The sequence below is a fragment of the Parasteatoda tepidariorum genome, chromosome 10 (assembly GCF_982258835.1).
Source record: "Parasteatoda tepidariorum strain Cologne lab strain chromosome 10, Ptep-v5.0, whole genome shotgun sequence".
Classification (NCBI taxonomy): Eukaryota; Metazoa; Arthropoda; class Arachnida; order Araneae; family Theridiidae; genus Parasteatoda; species Parasteatoda tepidariorum.
Window position 1 is genome coordinate 85,496,216 of NC_141764.1, and position 17,703 is coordinate 85,513,918.

Genomic DNA, 17,703 nt, shown 5'->3' on the forward strand with positions numbered 1-17,703 from the left:
TTCGATTGAAGATTATTGAATTGCTATTAAGACATACAGATATCAAAAACCCGAAAATATTCTCACTCGTAAATAAGACCCTTCTTTTTGACGATTCAACTATCAGTTCTTATGTTTGACAATCATTTCTACAGCGAATCACTGGACTTTAAATGAAAAGCAAATTCTCTATAATTTAACGAAATCTTTTTTTATTTGTCATTTTAGCAAATGCTAAGAATTGTCCAACCGTTTTTTATCAGATTTAAAAAAAGAAACATCGCTGAAATTTTGTGACGGGATAGTACAGGATTAGTGCACTCCTAAGGTTATTCATCAACTCATACTCCTGTTAATATTTTTACATTTTTTAATCATTTGTGTTAAATAATAGGATGCATGTAGCCAAATTCTTTTGACGAAATCCTCTGACAAGTGAAAATAGTAATCTTTTCAATTCGACAAAACGTTCGCGAGGAACAATACTCAGGGATTGGTTTCGTCAATAACGGAGAAAATTTCGTGAATTTTGAATAGCCATTCTGACAGTGTCATAAATGTGTTATATTTATTAAAGTCTATATTATAAAAAAATTGATATTAGCTTATTAGCCCATTAACCCCTTAATGATTATTTTAAAGCTATATTTATATTTCATAATGTAGAAAAATGTCTTTTCTGAAGCAGAATATATCTCTACAAAAATTTATGAAAATGTTTTATTAGGTAAGAGAAACAATTTTTTTTATAGAAATTCGCTTTTCATTTTTAAAACAAGTTTGTGATGACTTGTCGCGTTCGATAAAAATATATAAATTATTTTTGCGCAAATACAGTTTACTTTCATAATATCAAAACTCTTTTTTTGCGGTCCATTCATACATATAAGAAACTTTTAAATTTTAATTTCATTTTTTGGTATTATTTAGTGGCAATTTTGTTTATCATTGGGCGAGTTCTCTGACTTGGAGTTAGATCTGTCCAATTTTAAAATCCTATTTATATTTTCCTCATGAAGTTACATTATTTAGTAGTGTAATTTTTTTTATCAATATTAAAAACTATTCGTGAGATTATTATTACAGAACAAATGAGATTATTACAGAACAAATTAAAACCTTAACAATAAACAACATTTTATTGGGCATCTTAGAAACTTACGGAGCATTCTTATCATAAATCCGGTTGGTTTCAGTTTTCCTCAATAGCACTGTAGCGTAACTACCACTATAAATATTAAATACCGAATCACTAGTATATAAGACATGTTAACTTGATTCTATCACTAGGTACCTTGTAATAGATGAAGGTTGACATAGTCGATAATAAAATCTCTACAGCACCATTCAGATTCTTAGTTTCTTATTACATATTTTATATGCAAATGATTCAGATGAAAAAGTGATATTTTCAATTGAAAAAAGTTCGTAATTAAAAAAATTAATTAACAGTAAATCATTTATTTCATATGAGAGAAGGATGAACTATATCCGCTCTCTCATCTGATGTTAAAATTGATTTAACTTTTACAGCTCTTTAAGTACGGTAATGATTTAAACCGCTTCAACAATTTTAGAGAACAATTTACTGGCACCATGTCAAGGAACTCTACAACTATTATCTCATGAAACTAATTTTAAAATAAGAGTTTTGGGTTATTTTTGCAGGATATTTCATAATTAATGATTACAGCTGTAAAGTGTGAGAGATCTTGCTAAAACAAAAAAAAAATTGCTGGGTTAAAAGGCAAAAGGGCAAGTCACGAAAGAACTTCTGCTAAGTGAAAATTAATTCGATAAAGAGCAATCGACGTACTATCTTAACTCTAAACCTTTGATTAATTTGTTTCATCTTCTCATATCTTAAATCATAAAATTTTATTTTCGTAGTTCCAGAAATTTAGGGAAAGAATTCTTTTCTTTGTTTCCTGTATTAGACCTTACTCTTTTTCATTTTTTCTTGACTGTTAGCTATCCATAGTAAAGATCTGAAAATATATTTATTAATTATAACTTATCTTCTTTTCTTTGAAAATATGAAAAAAATATTTTTGAAAACTTGAATTGATTAACTAAAAAATTAAAATATTACGTCTTGAAATTTTAAAATCAGATTAATTAAGTCTGTAAAAGAGCTAGGAACATCATTTTATCAAAGTTTAGTTATTTTTATCAGGTTTAGTAAATTAAATTAGACAAAAAGCCAACTAATTTTTAGCGTTTTAATGAAATTTCGATTTTGTGATATCACGCGCGAGATGAAAATTATTCTTCATATTTTTTCGTTTTTTTAAAAAGTTTTATACGTTTAATGAATTCGTACAACAGGAATAATAAATTAATGTATAAAAAAAAATAAAATTTGAAAACTTAATAATAATTTATTTGATTATGTAGAAAAATGCAACTTTTTGTTGCGAGCGGAATATCTATTCTATGTAACTTAAAGTATCCATTTCTCAAACAAACTATATTTTAATTCCATTAAAGAGTATGGAAAGTAGGAACTTGATCTAAATGCTGTTCATTTCCAAGCCAAAATGGAATTTCAGGATTAAAATTGATCCTAAGAAAAACACTTTCAACTTAAAATCTTGAGTCTGCTAAAACAGCAATGTTTTAAACACGGTTGCCACTCAACAGGAACAAACTACTTAAAAACTATTTGAATTTCAATTAGTCTTAACTGTTAAATGTTATAATTCAAAGAATCTGCATTTTTCTTCCTATTTTGTTTCCACTTTTTCAGGGAACGGTCCTTTACAAGGTTTATTATTCATTTGGTCTGTTGTACATAAACCGTTATGCAAATTAACAAGATTTATCACGAAATACGAACGAAGATACGAAAAAAATTTTATATACGAAACGAAGAAATATCGGAAAAATTTAATTTCGAAACATTTGAAATTTAAAAGGAGAAGAAAAAACAGTCTTTGAGAATCCAGCTAAGGATAATGATTATGCGGTCGCGACTTGAAAGCAGTGACCGAATTTCGAAAGTTTTTTAAAGGAACGATATTTGAAAAAGTATGTAAATTAAAGAAGTGTGATAGTTGAAACAAAATTTAACATATGAATGAATATGAAACCGATTTTTTTATTTTTGTACCCTATTTTTTAGAAGCAATAATTTCGCTTGGTCGTGAGTTTTTCTAAGATAAAAGAAGATTCGTTTGAATCAAAGATTCATTCGTAGCAAAGATTCATTTGAAACAAAAAAGAGGGGAATTTACGATTTAGATCCAAATTCTTCATGGTTATCCCAATATTCACCTACGAAGTAATTAATATGAAAACCATGCATTTTTTATCGATTTATAAAATTTACTGCGTAGATTTTTGCGTATTTGCGTTACAAACCACGAAGACCTTCCACGGTCAGCCTGACAGCAAGGAGACTTTAATCCATGATCCGTCTACCACTGAAGTAATTTTACACCAGCACTGTGGTCGATGCGAGCCGGGTGCAGAATTTGTATCAACCTGCCCTCGCTGGGATTCAAGCCCGGTTCATCGAAAGAAGAACGCTCTATCACCTGAGCCCCCCCCCCCCCCCACAGCGGCTCGATGGATGGTGATTGTCTTGTTAGCATTAATTTTAGATTTTTAATAGAAAAGGTCTAAGAGTATTAAAATCTTGGGAGCCGATTCAAATCACCGATAAAAAAATTGCATGACCAATAAATGTTTCTACAATGAAATAGCGTTGTTCTTATGAGCAATGCGCTATTTTAAATAATTCTGAACTTTCAGTTGTCGTTTTTTTTTCGTTGGAAACATTTATTTGTTCAAAAAGAGTATAATTCAAATCTTGGGTAAATTTCGGGACATTCTTTAGACCAACATATGACAAAATTGGCAGCCATTCGAACATCTGTTATGTTTTTCTGCGCCTAAAGTATGATGATGATACATAATGATCTATTAATATAGAAAATATAATACTATTACATATATAATCACCGTGATTCCAACTCTTATTATAAGTTTGTAGAATAAAATCTTTAATTTCTTAAATGAAATTTAAAAGGAATACACACGGGGAATTGCAAAATATTATTGTATTGAAGAGGAAACAGAAACGATGTCGAAATCTATCAAATCAATAGTGAGAAAAGTTGGTTGACAAACATCAGAACCAGTTTAATTGCTTAATGGAACTTGAAGGCACTTAAACTTTTTCTCTTTTTCAATATTCAACTCCTCATTGTTTCTCTTATTTTCCTTTAGACACCATTATTAATAGTTAGTTTTTGATAGACTGTGGAATCATTTAACTAACTGATTATAAGAATTTTCGCAAAAATATTATTATTTTAAGTTTTGTTAATGAAATTTGACCAGCACAGCACGTAAAACGCGGAAGAAAGATTGTCATGAAATCACGTAATTTTGTCCTAAAAACTACAAATAATGGAAGAATGAAACTCGGTTTTAAATTGATCTACGGAAATAGAATGTTATTATTTTGGTAATACAAATACTGCGTTTGAAAAAGAAATTTAAACGAAATTCTTCCTTCTCGTCTATGTCATTATTATCTAAGTATATTGCGACATTTTTTTTAAGAAATTCAAGCACATTTACTAACAGAAGCGAATTTGAAAATTTATTAAATTTGAAATTTTACTACCCATATATTCTTTCCTATGTTTGAAAAAAAATTTTTTTTTGTGTCTTCCAGAAATAATATATTGGTTTTACTTGGAGACGTGATATTGAATTTTAGGTTTATGTTGCTATTCCTTTTTATATTGCTATTTGTCGGAAAGGGTATTATAAAGTTTTTCAAGCATCTATTAGAGTATACTCTTCATTGTATGTAAATGCGTAAAAACAAAAAGACAGTAAATATAATTTCTCTATTTTATCCTGATTCTGTGTTCTTGATACTTGTATTTATTTTAACGGTGCTTTTCTTATAATTTTGAAAAAATATTAAATTTGTTATGAATTCTGAATTGATAAATTCCGTTATTTCGTATTCTTAAAAAATATTACGATTCAATAAATCACATTCTTCATTTTCAAAACAATTACTCACATGCAAAATGCTAAAATTAAGCATTTTTCTATAGCCATGGACACGTATAGTGCATAAAAAAGAAGCGAACGACTCGGAATAACTTTTGATCTAATGATCGGATTTTCATAGACTTTGGACACCAAAATATGCGCAGTAACCGGAATTTGAGAATTATGGTCCCGATAGTTGGGTCAACACAGGGGTCGAAACTTTGGACCGTATACTATTAGTTTTACTTTTTGCATGTTTGCTTTGTCACGAAAAATTCTGAAACGAAATGAAAATGTTTTGCACATAATTATGAAATTCGTTTATCCGACGATAATTCTATGCAAAAATAATTTCTTATAATTTTCTCATTTTATTGAATAATAGTTGAAGAAACTGTGAACTGTAAAGTAAACAATTTTCACTTTATTTTCAAGAATGTAATGTTACATGATGTAATACAAAATTTGAACGAAATCCATCGAATAGTTCCTGAGAAATCAAATTTTGAAAAAGCCGTATTTTCATCCGACCATTCAATAAAAATTTATTCAGGTTTGTCGATTAATTTTTATCTTTAAAGCAAATTTTTCGTTCGACATGCAGCTTGAAACCTCATAGAAAACAAAGAAAAAAATATACATGTTAAGAGTCGTAAATTAATATAAGCATCCAAAGAAACAAACAATATTATCGCGATCCGTGTAATCACAAGTTAGGTATTCAACATTGAAACTATTTTAATCGTCTGCTTAAACTAAAAGGAGTTTCTGATAATGGAACATGTCACTTTATCTTCCGGCAATCAAACTGGCTCAGAGTCCTTAAATTCTTACTTTTCGGTTTGTTGAGTATACATTAAAATTTCCAAAACCGTTTGATCACTAAAACAGAAATTATGACTATTTTAATAATACAGTATTTTTGTACAAAACTCCAATACTAAAATTATATGGGTCATATTCCTGGCCATCCATGGTAGTATAACATCAACAGCTTTATCATCGATATTAAAGGTCTGTTGTTGATACAGCTAAAGATTGAAAGCCGTTAGTGGGTATACATTAGGGGAGAGTGGTGTCAATTGTAACAGGGTACGATTGTAACAGAGCAAAAATTTCGAGTGTCGGATTCTAGATTTGGTTCCCAGGTGGCGCACAAGGTGCATTTAATAAATCTACAAGTACGCCCCTGCTGGCAACCATTTTTATGTACTTTTGAAAGAGTTACATCACAAGAGATATTTTCACGCTACGTAAGCACTTTTTTTGGTATTAGAATATTATATTGTAACAAAGTAATTTTGTTTAAGCAAATAAAAATTATTAACCGAATATGTAAGTGGACACATTAATTAACATTTTAAAAAAAAGATTAGTTTTGTTAATTAACTAGCATTGTTTTCAACAAATGAAACTGAAATGGCGTCTTGGGGACGATTGTAACAATAAGTAAAGGGACGATTGTAACAGCTGAAAATAAATAATCTTATGTTTACGAATCATTACTTAACTCTTTAAGAACCACCAATAGTTTCCGATATCATTTATATTATGTTGCATGTGCATTATTTTATTTGTCCCCTTTCACAGCATAAATTAAAATTTTTAACCTCTTAAAGTTAAAAGTTTACCCCTTTAGGTCTCTGCTCATTATTATTTTTACTCTTATAATAACATTTAAAATAAGGTATTTATTTTTCTTCTAGTAGAGGATAATCTACTTTACTCGTCTATCAATCAATACTACTAATATATTGGATTTTTTTTTGTTAGTTAAAAGTAGTTAAGTAAAAAATGTTACAATTGACCCCACTCTCCCCTACCTAGTATACATTACCTGGTATACATTATCTAGCAAATCTGCAGATTAACTAATTTGCTCCATTGAAATGTGCAATCATGATATTCCACATTTACTCTAGGAAATGTACTCATCAACTGCTTCCATATCGTTAAAACTTGTTTCTGTCATTTATTAACTATACGATTTATTGTTTTTGCTTGACTCTTCACTGACTTACTTTACTTGACTCTTCACTGACTTAATTGGCTCTTTGCATTATAATTTTACAATGATTGATGATTAAGTCTACATAACTAGTGTGTTGATTGCTTGAATGTAGTAATTTGTTTTTTTAGATAGCGAAAAGTGAATATGTAATATTATTATGTTAATTTAAGAGTACAGAAAAGTTTCTGATAATCCAGATAAGATCTTATCTTCATTTTAACGAGTGCTTGGTAGGTGATGCGCAACTTATCTAGATAGTTTGCAGATTATATCGAAAATTCGAAAAGTGAAACAATTTTCGACTCTTAAAGGGATCACTGTAATTTACTACATAGTAGTAATTTACTACATAGTTACACTGTAATTTCATTAGCTACATAATCTGCAGAATTACCGATTTCTACACTTTAGCAGTAACGTTGTGAATAACTAATATTACTTTAACGATGAATAATTATCATGATTTCTTCTTAAGTTCCTACTCAAAAAAATTTTCAGACGCATCTCTAATTATTAGTTATTTTCATTAATAATTGAAAATTGTATGAAAAATCTAAATTAAGCTTGATTTAGTTTGGATTTTTAATATAACCCATATAGGTTCAAAATGTATCACCATAATGTCTTAGCATAAACAATTTGTTATCACTTGCCATTTATTATCATAGTTGCATGCCTTTCCTTGGAAAACGAAAAGGATGAAACATTAAATGTCTAAATGTAAAACAGAAAACTTTTACGTGTTTTTTTTCCAAGTAGAATAAAAAAAACTCCGATACCGAGGATAGTAAAAACTTTTTTATTTTGGTTTATGAGTAAGAGAGATAAAATCTAAAGACCAAGCAAGTAAGTGATAAAAGATATTTTTATTACGGAGCCAAACGTTGCTTCTTTTTTATTAATAAACCCTTTTTTTCGTGAGAAGCTCAAAATCAATCCACATTTTCGAAACTTTATAGTCGTATACTATCGTAAGAATTTTTAGTGATACTTACGAAATTAATTTTATCAAGGTGTGCGTTTTGCATATTTTTATAATATATAAGAAAAACAATCAGATATATTATCTAATCTATATCTTTGTATTTTCTTTTCGGAAAACGAAAAAAGCAAGCAAACAAAAATAAAAATATTCTGCAGAACCTATCAATCGAGCTAAAAACGACAAATTGGGTATTGTGTGTGAAGTATTGATAGATTTTACTATCTCCTGCTAGATGGTGCTATTGTCGCTTCTGTTTAATGTTGCCGACAACAACAACTATCTTCTGCACAAGGAATAACTCAAGGAATAAAGCAATCATCTCCCAATAATACGACCCATGTTCGAATCCCAACAATGGCAGGTTGATTTGAATTTTGTTCCCGCCTCGCAGCGACAACAGTGTTGACATAAAATGTTCGCAGTGGTGGAGGAATCATGGGTTAGAATCCTCACTCTAACCGTCGGAGTTTTTCGCGTCTTTACTCTCCATGTAGCGCAAATGCGGGTTCGTTTTATTAAAAAGTTTTACTAAGTTAGATTACTACAAGGAAGCGTACCTCTTAAACGATAACTTGAGCACCGCATATTGTATAATATATATGCCATTGCTCGAAAAAGGCAAATTTCGTCACCAATAATTGTGCGGCACCATAGCACCGTTTATGTTTGAAATTTCTGCAACTGTTTTAGAAATAATTGAAAATAAATCAAAATAATTACTTAGTAAAAAAGTTTTAATTTCTTTAAAATTACAAAATTATTCTTAATAATTACTTAACGTATAACTAACTATTCAATACTACTCAATTTATCACTTAAAACTACATGAAAATGAATCTAAGTAAGCACTTAACGTAATCATTTAACTTTATTTAAATTATTATTTAAGACAACCTGTTAAAATTAATCTAATTAAAAACACCTAACCTATAATTAATTATTTAACTTATTTACTTAAATTTTTATTCAACACAACCAAGCAAAATGTCAAAGTCGGCGGATTATTACCCCTATTTAACCTGCTTAGGTTTAGAATATCAAAAAATAATTCCTTATGGAGGGTGACTACTTCTTAAAGGAGCCCAATGCTCAAATTTCATGTTTCTAGTTTCTGTAGTGTAGACACTGCAATGATGAATCAGTCAGTCAGTCAGAACATATCTTATTTTGTGTATAGATGATTTAGATGGCCGATTCTCATCCACAAAAGTTTAAGCAACAAGACCAGTAGTGAGTATTGTAATAAATATTGCTCTCCAATTCTGTTTCACCAATGCCCCCCTGGAGAATAACCTTTCGTCAGACAGACATCAGAAGGGTATATTTGTTGACCACTCGTTCAGGGGCACCATATTAGGTGGATCAACATTGTTCCCGCAATAATGAAAGATAGTACAAAGAATGAAAGAAAATCCATGCCTTGACCGGGATTCGAACCCTGAATCTTTCTAATGCAAGGACAGTTCCCTGAACCCTACACAGGCCGGTCAGCTTTTATTTTAAATTTGTTGGGCACTCTTTCAGGGGCACCATTTTAGGTGGACCAACGTTGCTCCCCCAGTAAGGACAGATAGTACAGTGAATGAAAGAGCACCCATGCCTTGCCCGGTTTTCGAACCCAGAACCATTCTGATGCAATCGCTCCACAATTAAATTCACAATTGCGTTCTTTATTAATTGTTCTTTCTAAATTGTTAATAATTCTTTATTAATTGTTCTGTTCTGTTCTACGAAACTATCGATTTCATACTCTTTGCAGATTATTATTTTAAATATCCAATTTGTTATTTTCTCGAATATAATGGACTCACCCATTAATTTATTATGTAAAGGAAGGAAAGATTCATAAAAATTATTATTTTATTCTTTTTTTGTAAAAAAATATAAATTTATTAATAGAAATAATGGGCTATTATTTAAGATTTCTTAAAATAATAACACTGATAAACAAATTATAGATATCTGGAATGGTGTTTACCTTTCCAGATGTAATTTGTTTCGCTGGTTTTAAATTTGAAAATAGTTTTTCTCTATCACGTCAGGTCCTGGAGATATTGAGAAAAAAAAAGGAATTCTCACTAAAGTAATTATCGTTCATCAATGTTTTTTTTAAAATTGTGGCTAATAATTATATTGTTCCAAGAATTACAAAGTTTTATATTTTAATAGAATATCAATTATAGAAAAAAAACTTTTTAAGCTAACAACTATCAATGTTTAATATTCCCAACTTCATATTTTTAAAATTTCAGGTAAATAACTTTATATCGTTTAAGTGTTTTTTGTTATCCAAATTTTAAATTTATCGTCTGCAATAATTATTAAAGGAATTCAAGTTAATTGCTTCCTTTTTTTTCGAAGAACAGTTTTCAAAAGTATATTCAAACTAATATTATTCTAATTAGAAAGATTACTTTCCTCTTCATTGTCAATATACCTAACTGCAACTGAAAAGATTCTATCCTTATTAGCAAAGTCAACTTATCGAACAAAATTCTTTTACTTCCGCAAGCAAACGATAAGAATTGATTAAAAACTATTTTTAACATCATCCGAACATATTACTTTTTTTAAAATTCCTATCTTTAAATGAAGGATTTAAAATATGTACGCATGTTAAAGGTTATACAGATTAACGAGACATTTTTATAAATTGTTTCGTTTTGAATTTAATTAGTTACGTTCGTTTAATTTTTTTCAGTTCTATAACATTTAATTTTTTTTTTACATTTACAGCGTTTTATTCTGTTTAACACTATTTTGAACATACACAAATGAGTTTTACAACATTATATTTTATTTATTCGAAGTTTGACTTATATGCTTCATTTGTTTGATTATAAATAATTTTAAGTTGATTGAAACTTATTTCAAATAAAAACACAACACGAAAAATAAAGTATATAGTTCCCTAAATTTTCACAAATGAATTATTTCATTGGTAGTTTTGAGTTTCACTTTAGTTATTAATATTTTAAAATTAATTTCTACTAAATTTAATATTTTAGTTCCAGCTATAATTATCAAGCAATGCACGTAAATGTGAAAATTAAAACGTATAAGTGTGTAAATAAAAGCATATTTCAATTAATGGAACTGAATAAAGTAAATTTAATAATTCATTAATTTCTTGTTAATGAATAATCTATAAGGATAATTACTTTTTCTTTACTATTTTTTTATTATTTTGGAATTAAATATCATTGAAAATTCAAACACTTTAATAAAATCGTAATTTATAATTACTTAGGTTTAATAAGTTTAAAATTAAAAAAAAATAATTAGATGATTAATTTCTTGTCAATGAATAATCTGTACGGATAATTAATTTTTCTTCGCAATTTTTTTATTATTTTGGAATTAAATATCATTAAAAAAATCAAACACTTTAATAAAATCGTAATTTATATTTACTTAGGTTTAAAAAGCTTAAAATAAAAAAAAATAGTTAGATGATAAAGTTTTAAAATCTTTAAATGTTATGTAATCACGAATTCAATCCTTTCATTATTTATTGATTTCATTATGGAATTATTTCATTACACATTCCTTCCTCGTTCTTAAATTTATAATGATTTTGATTATGTTACGAAGATATAAGTTTGCAAAACATAAAAGAATAAAAAAGTATTAGCTTTCACCGAATAGTAATTATCTAATGTGATGAATTTTGCAATAACAAAAACAATGATTTAATGAAAAAAGCTCATTTGTTTCTATATGAGAATAATTCTATGTATATAAACTCTATGCTTATTTCTAATATGTGGCACCATAAACTTTTGTGTTTCTTTACGTATTGGCAACAGTATTGTTATTATTCATCTTGTTAGATTGCCTTAAGTAATTATTTAAGTAGTGTTAAAAAAAATTGGTTATACGTTCAGCATTTATTTAGATTTATTTTGTTAGGTTGTCTTAAGTAATAAATAAAGTTGTGTTGAATAGGTAGTCATGCGTTAATTATTGAGAATAGTTTTGTATTTTTAAAAGAAATAAAAATTTAGTTGCTAAGTAATCATTTAAGATTTATTTTTTATCCCTTTTTAAATGCCTGTTGAAATTTCAAGCATAAACGGTGCTATGGTGCCGCATATTGTCATGTCAATTATTGGTGACGAATCTTGCCTTTTTCGAGTAATAGAATGCGTGTATTACGCGGGACTAAAACTATGGCTCAAGAGTACAGCACGTAATGGAAATTGGGATGAGTGTTCTATCTTATCTCACGTCGGAGATGAAAATAATTTTAATATTTCTGGTGTCTACTATGCTAAAATGTCCTGTTGGCTTGTGATTTAATGGCTACCGGTCAAATGTTAAATTATTATTGAAATTGAATGCATAAAGAATTTTGAGAATGCCGCTGACATCTCTTGAAAATTGTTAAAATAGAAATCAAAATACTTACGAGGCATCAGAATATTAAACAAAATACACGGACAAGGCCGTGGGCTACCATCTTGATAATTAAAAATTTGATTACTTAATTGCTTAAAGCGGAGGAGATGAAGAATTATATTATTTTAATACAGTTGTGATGTGGATTTGTTTGGTAACATTAAAGTTTATATGTTGGACAAGAAAATTTTGTAAGGTGACCAAGACGGTCACCAAAGGCGGCTATCTAATATGATATTTTAAAATTTTATTTTATAACCGTCGTTGAAAAGCTGACCCAATTTTTGCGCTTTTAATATAAACGTTTAAAGTTCAGTTCCATTTAAAATTAAGTTTTTGTTAATCTTTAATCAATTCAATCTTTATCAGTAACAATGAGGAACAATAGTTATTTTGGTTTGAGGATATCTAATTTAATGGATCTTAAGGTCTGGTTTCTTAGGACAAGCGCCTTATCTGGGCGTCAGCGGGACGTCAACGTCACGCTGACGCCAACAAAATACTGGTTTGTTAGCTCAAGGCCTGGTTTCCAGAAACCAGGCCAAGAAACCAGGCCTTGAGCTAACAAACCAATATTTTGTTGGCGTCAGCGTGACGTTGACGTCCCGCTGACGCCCAGATAAGGCGCTTGTCCTAAGAAACCAGACCTTAAGAACTAGCGCCTTATCTGGGCGTCAGCGGAAAGTTGACGTAGATCTGACGCCAAAAAAATACTTTTTTGTTAGCTCAGCGTGAGCAGTCGGTCCAACGCAGACATTATCTCTCATTGCGCACGCGTTAATAACGTAAACAGATATTTATTTTGAATTTGTATTGATTTTGTTATTGTCGACCAGTGTTTTAGAGAACAAATAATGACTTTGTCCAAGAAAAAACACATTATAGCTGAGCTAAATGAAGAGTGCTATGTTTAATGAAGAAGCTATGTTTAATGTCAAAATCAAAATCTTGGCTGATTTCAATGTGCAACAGGATGTTGTCCGCCATTGCTTCTGTGGTTAACGTCACGTTGTAATCCAACTGCAGTTGAGTTCGACGGTAATTGTAGTTCAAGATGAGCGTTCGATGACGTATACTATCAAACTCACAAATGAACCAATCAGAGGTTAGCGCTGATTTCCAGCTGACGGCGTCCTGTCCTAAGAAACCAGGCCTTTAGATATTTTCACCTCGCTGATTTCTAATCTGCATTCGGGCTCCGTCTCCAAGTTACAGTTTTTTTCAAATGACATCATTAGTTTATTTTTTGTCAACTTGTACAAGTTTTAAAATGTTATACATTATGGGAGGTCACATTAAGGATGCAAAAAACTTCATATTCAGGATAAAAATTTCACCGAAACCCATGATCTAGAATCTCGTAGCTAGCCGCTAGGAATGCTTCCTTACCATGAACAGGTTATAAGAGATGGGGATGGAAAATTAATCTATAGCCATGGATTCATGGGCAGTTTCAATTCTGATGATGTGCTCTAACTCCCCTAGAAGTTTGTCGCAATATTTTACTTGAAGTTTTAAACTTTTACATTTCGATAAAAAATACTTTAAAAATGTAATTTTAAAAAAATGTAGTTTTAGGAGCTAAACTAAATTTAGATTTGAAATCCCCACAGCTGCATAAGACAAAATCAAGTTTTTGTTTAAATGCAACAAAAAATTTGCACGTTATTTATATTATATAAACACTAATTCATGAATTTTCACTACACCTATAAAATTTTCTACCATTGCCAAAGAAATGCTGTTTAAACAGAATTGAGCCGAAATAAAAAGTTCAAAGCTAACAGGTCATAAAAGCTAACTGTTTCATATAATTGTTTTAATTATGCTTATTAATTTATACGAGTGACATAATAATTTAGAGTTACAGTTTAGTTTAAAAGATGCTTAATGGCTGGTGAGAAATGCGAGATAGCGTATAGAAATATGTAGCTTATTAATCACTGTAGCTCATTGATTCTCTAAACATCAAAATTTATTTTTAATTCTGTATACATGTTTTAACATGTTTTATTACTTTGCTATTATGCGGTTTTATTTCTTTACGTTTTCCTTCGGCATTTATCCATCATACGAGTATATTTTAACTGAAAATTGCGCCTCAAAACATTGAAAGTTTGTTCATACGGGGAAATTCTGTGAATTATTTGTTCAAAATTCAATTTCAAAGTAATGTTGAAAAGTTGATAATATGTATCAAAACGCTAACACATAAATTATTTTAAATTTTTAACAATTATCAGATTTGAATTATAAAACTAACAAAAATTAAATAAAACAGTAAAGGTTTCAATATTTTTTTATCTATTTTTAACATAATGCATGTCACTTACGGGGCTAGGTGCACGTAGAAGAAATCCTATCTCGATAATGTTAAAATTACCCAATTTTGATGTACCTTTTTTAAAAAACTATTGAACATTTTTAAATAATTTTCCTTTCTATTCATTATATGCATTCTTCTACACACTTAAACCAGAGCTTTTTTAATTTGGAGTCTTCATTATTTTTTAAAAAAAATAAAATCCACATTTATACAGGATTTTCTTAAAAAGTTTGAAAATTTTACTACACATGCAACCACAAAATATAAGTTAATGTATATAATCAAAATTCCCTTGGTTAAAATGTTTATATATACATGGAGAAACAGTGTGTAAAATTTAATCACATTAGGATGAGTAGTTTTTGAGAAAAGGTACATTTTATGCTAAAAATAATGGTTTTGAGAAAAACAACATTTAGTAAAAAAAGTATTAATATTTAACTCCTGACATCAATTTATTATAGATTTTGAAAATAATCAACAAGAATGTGTTTTGAATAATATATATCTGGTATTTGAAAACTCTATCTTTTCTAGTTTTTTTAAAAAATTCAATTATCTGGTCTTAAATAAACACATTACAGGCAGTCGTTACGGTTCAAATGTAAGCAAAATATAACTTCCCTTTGATACATCTTTACAAAAACCTATTTGACTTTTTATATTTTTTTATAATTATTTCATGCAATATTTCTAACATTTTAACCAAATACTTTTCAATTTGAAGTTTTTATTAGAATTTTAAAAAATTCAGAGACATACAATAATAAACACAAACATCATCACCTATTGTCATCAAAATAATAGTTTTTACAATAATACTACATTTTTATGAATAAAATAATATTACAGTTCTAAATTATGTAAAATTTTGTACTTTAAATAAGAAAATATACTTTTTTAAAGGAAAACTCAAATTTGCCTATTAAAAAAAAAATAAATAAAAAAAAAAGACTTAAAATTTTTTAATACATGCCTTTACCATAGCTTGGATTGTCGGGATTATCTAACAATTTATCCTCCAGTACACATTTCTCTAATCTTCTCCTTTTCCTGGCCTCCATAGTCTTTTGTTTCACATCATATTCCGCTTTACGTACACGTGCTTTATCGGCCATCATCATAGCTCGGGTTGTGTATAGTCCTGGCGTTATTCCTAACTCTGACGAAACTTTGCACTTCACAATATTTCCCTCGTTGTAACAGCCAACTGCTTCATAAGCTCCTATTTTTAAAGTATCTAGTTGAACAAAGGTACTTTTTGGAATACGAGACCATAATATGTTGTTAAAACTTTCATTCGAGTTCTGCGTCTTTCCATGAAGGCACTTGGCGAGCAACTCTGGTTTTGCTAAGTCTCTGTACACTTGCTTTATTTTCAATAAAACATCAGCAGGTAGACTACTTTCGTGACTGTAGATACCACCAGATAGTTTTGCTTTGTGATAACCACACCACGTGTTCTTATCTTGAGGACATAAGCCATGCTGCGGATTTTTGTCAATCGAAGACTAGTGGAAAAACGTGGCCCACACAGCTTGCTTCATTGCTAGCAAATTGCCTGTATTGTTTCGAATCGCCAGACCATAATACAATTGAAGCTTGTCGATTTCTTTCTCAGTCAACCGTCCACGTCCTCCTATAGATTTGTCATCGCCCAACTTCTGACCCTTAAGATTTTGTTTTAGTGCACGCAATCTTGTGCCCATCCCTTTCTCCACATGCCCAATGCACTCCAGTTTTTCAACACTAACATCATCTCCATACGGTTTTGCTTCGCACACAGCTTTATATGCCCTTGAATCCCCATCACCAAGAAATTTTAAGTATCGAAGGTTATGTATGGACTCGGATCTTTCGAATATTGATGCTGCACCATGCGTTTCCATAGCCCCACTTATCCCGTAAAAGTTAGCACGACAAAGAAAATCATGCTCTTGTTTGTTCTTGCATTTGCAAAATCTGGACAACACTTCAATGTCCAGTGCTTTTCCTACGTCAACACTAGTTGCAATAACAGAACCATTCATAGAGACATGCCCACGTCTTTGCCACGTGCCATCTATTGCAACAGGAATGTCTTTGGAATTGCTAGCTGCTTCGGCTTCACTAGCCGCATCACTCATGCTCTTCATAGCGACACTTTTTATTGCCGAACCTAATTCACTTATGACTTCATCAAATCTGTGTGGTGGAGCAGGTAACTTCATTATTCCACAAAACATTTGAGCAGCTGCCTATACTGCACAGTAAATAGAAAGTTCAGATGCAAGTCCTTGAACTTGCCTGGAAAACTTTAGTTTTATGCTTTTGTTTTTGCAAGTTGAGCATAACACAGAATCATTCAAACAATTAGATAATAAATTTAAATTAATTATTTCACTTGCAATGAATACCAAACGCTTTCCTTTTTCTAAACACTCATTGACCGCTTCGCGGCATGTTTATAACTAAATAGTTAATAAATAATATAAATATGAATTCAAAAAGTTCAAATTAATACGAAAATAATCTGAAAAAATTGCAGTTAGAAGAAGCGAATTTCCGAAAGCAACAAAATTTTGAACCTCATGAAAAGAAGCAATCAATCGATCAATAAACTCATTTCACCTCAATTCTTTTCATAACTTTTGTTGCCAAACAAAATGAAATACTAAATTTAATTCTATTTGAGTTTAAAGCTGGCCTAAACTTATTTTAAAGGAAATGAGAAGAATCCAAGGTTTAGTTTCGGTTTGGGTGGACGAGGCACGTTGCAGTTTCGGTTTGAAAGCTTGTTTACTATTTTTAAAAATTTTTTAAAAATACTTCTAATTTGGATAGAATAAAAATTTAACCGCCATTTTTTAAAGAAAGAACTGTATTTAAAGAATCTGCAAAAAAAGAAAAATGCATTTTTTAGTCGATTTACGTGCACCTACCCCCTTAAGTGTAAAAAAATTATTCTGTATGGAAAACCTTATGAAAAATTATATGAGTGAA

The 17,703-nt window shown here is 29.7% G+C and overlaps 1 protein-coding gene across 1 annotated transcript; it reads right to left on the reverse strand.

The window, feature by feature from the left end:
* Nucleotides 1–15,686: 15,686 nt before the first annotated feature.
* Nucleotides 15,687–16,931, reverse strand: LOC147803063 (uncharacterized). The gene is made up of 2 exons (XM_087152872.1): nucleotides 16,302–16,931; nucleotides 15,687–16,232 (listed from the first exon to the last, which is right to left on the reverse strand). Exons 1-2 carry the CDS (start codon nucleotides 16,929–16,931, stop codon nucleotides 15,687–15,689), a joined length of 1,176 nt encoding a protein of 391 aa, XP_087008998.1.
* Between the last annotated feature and the right edge of the window lie 772 nt (nucleotides 16,932–17,703).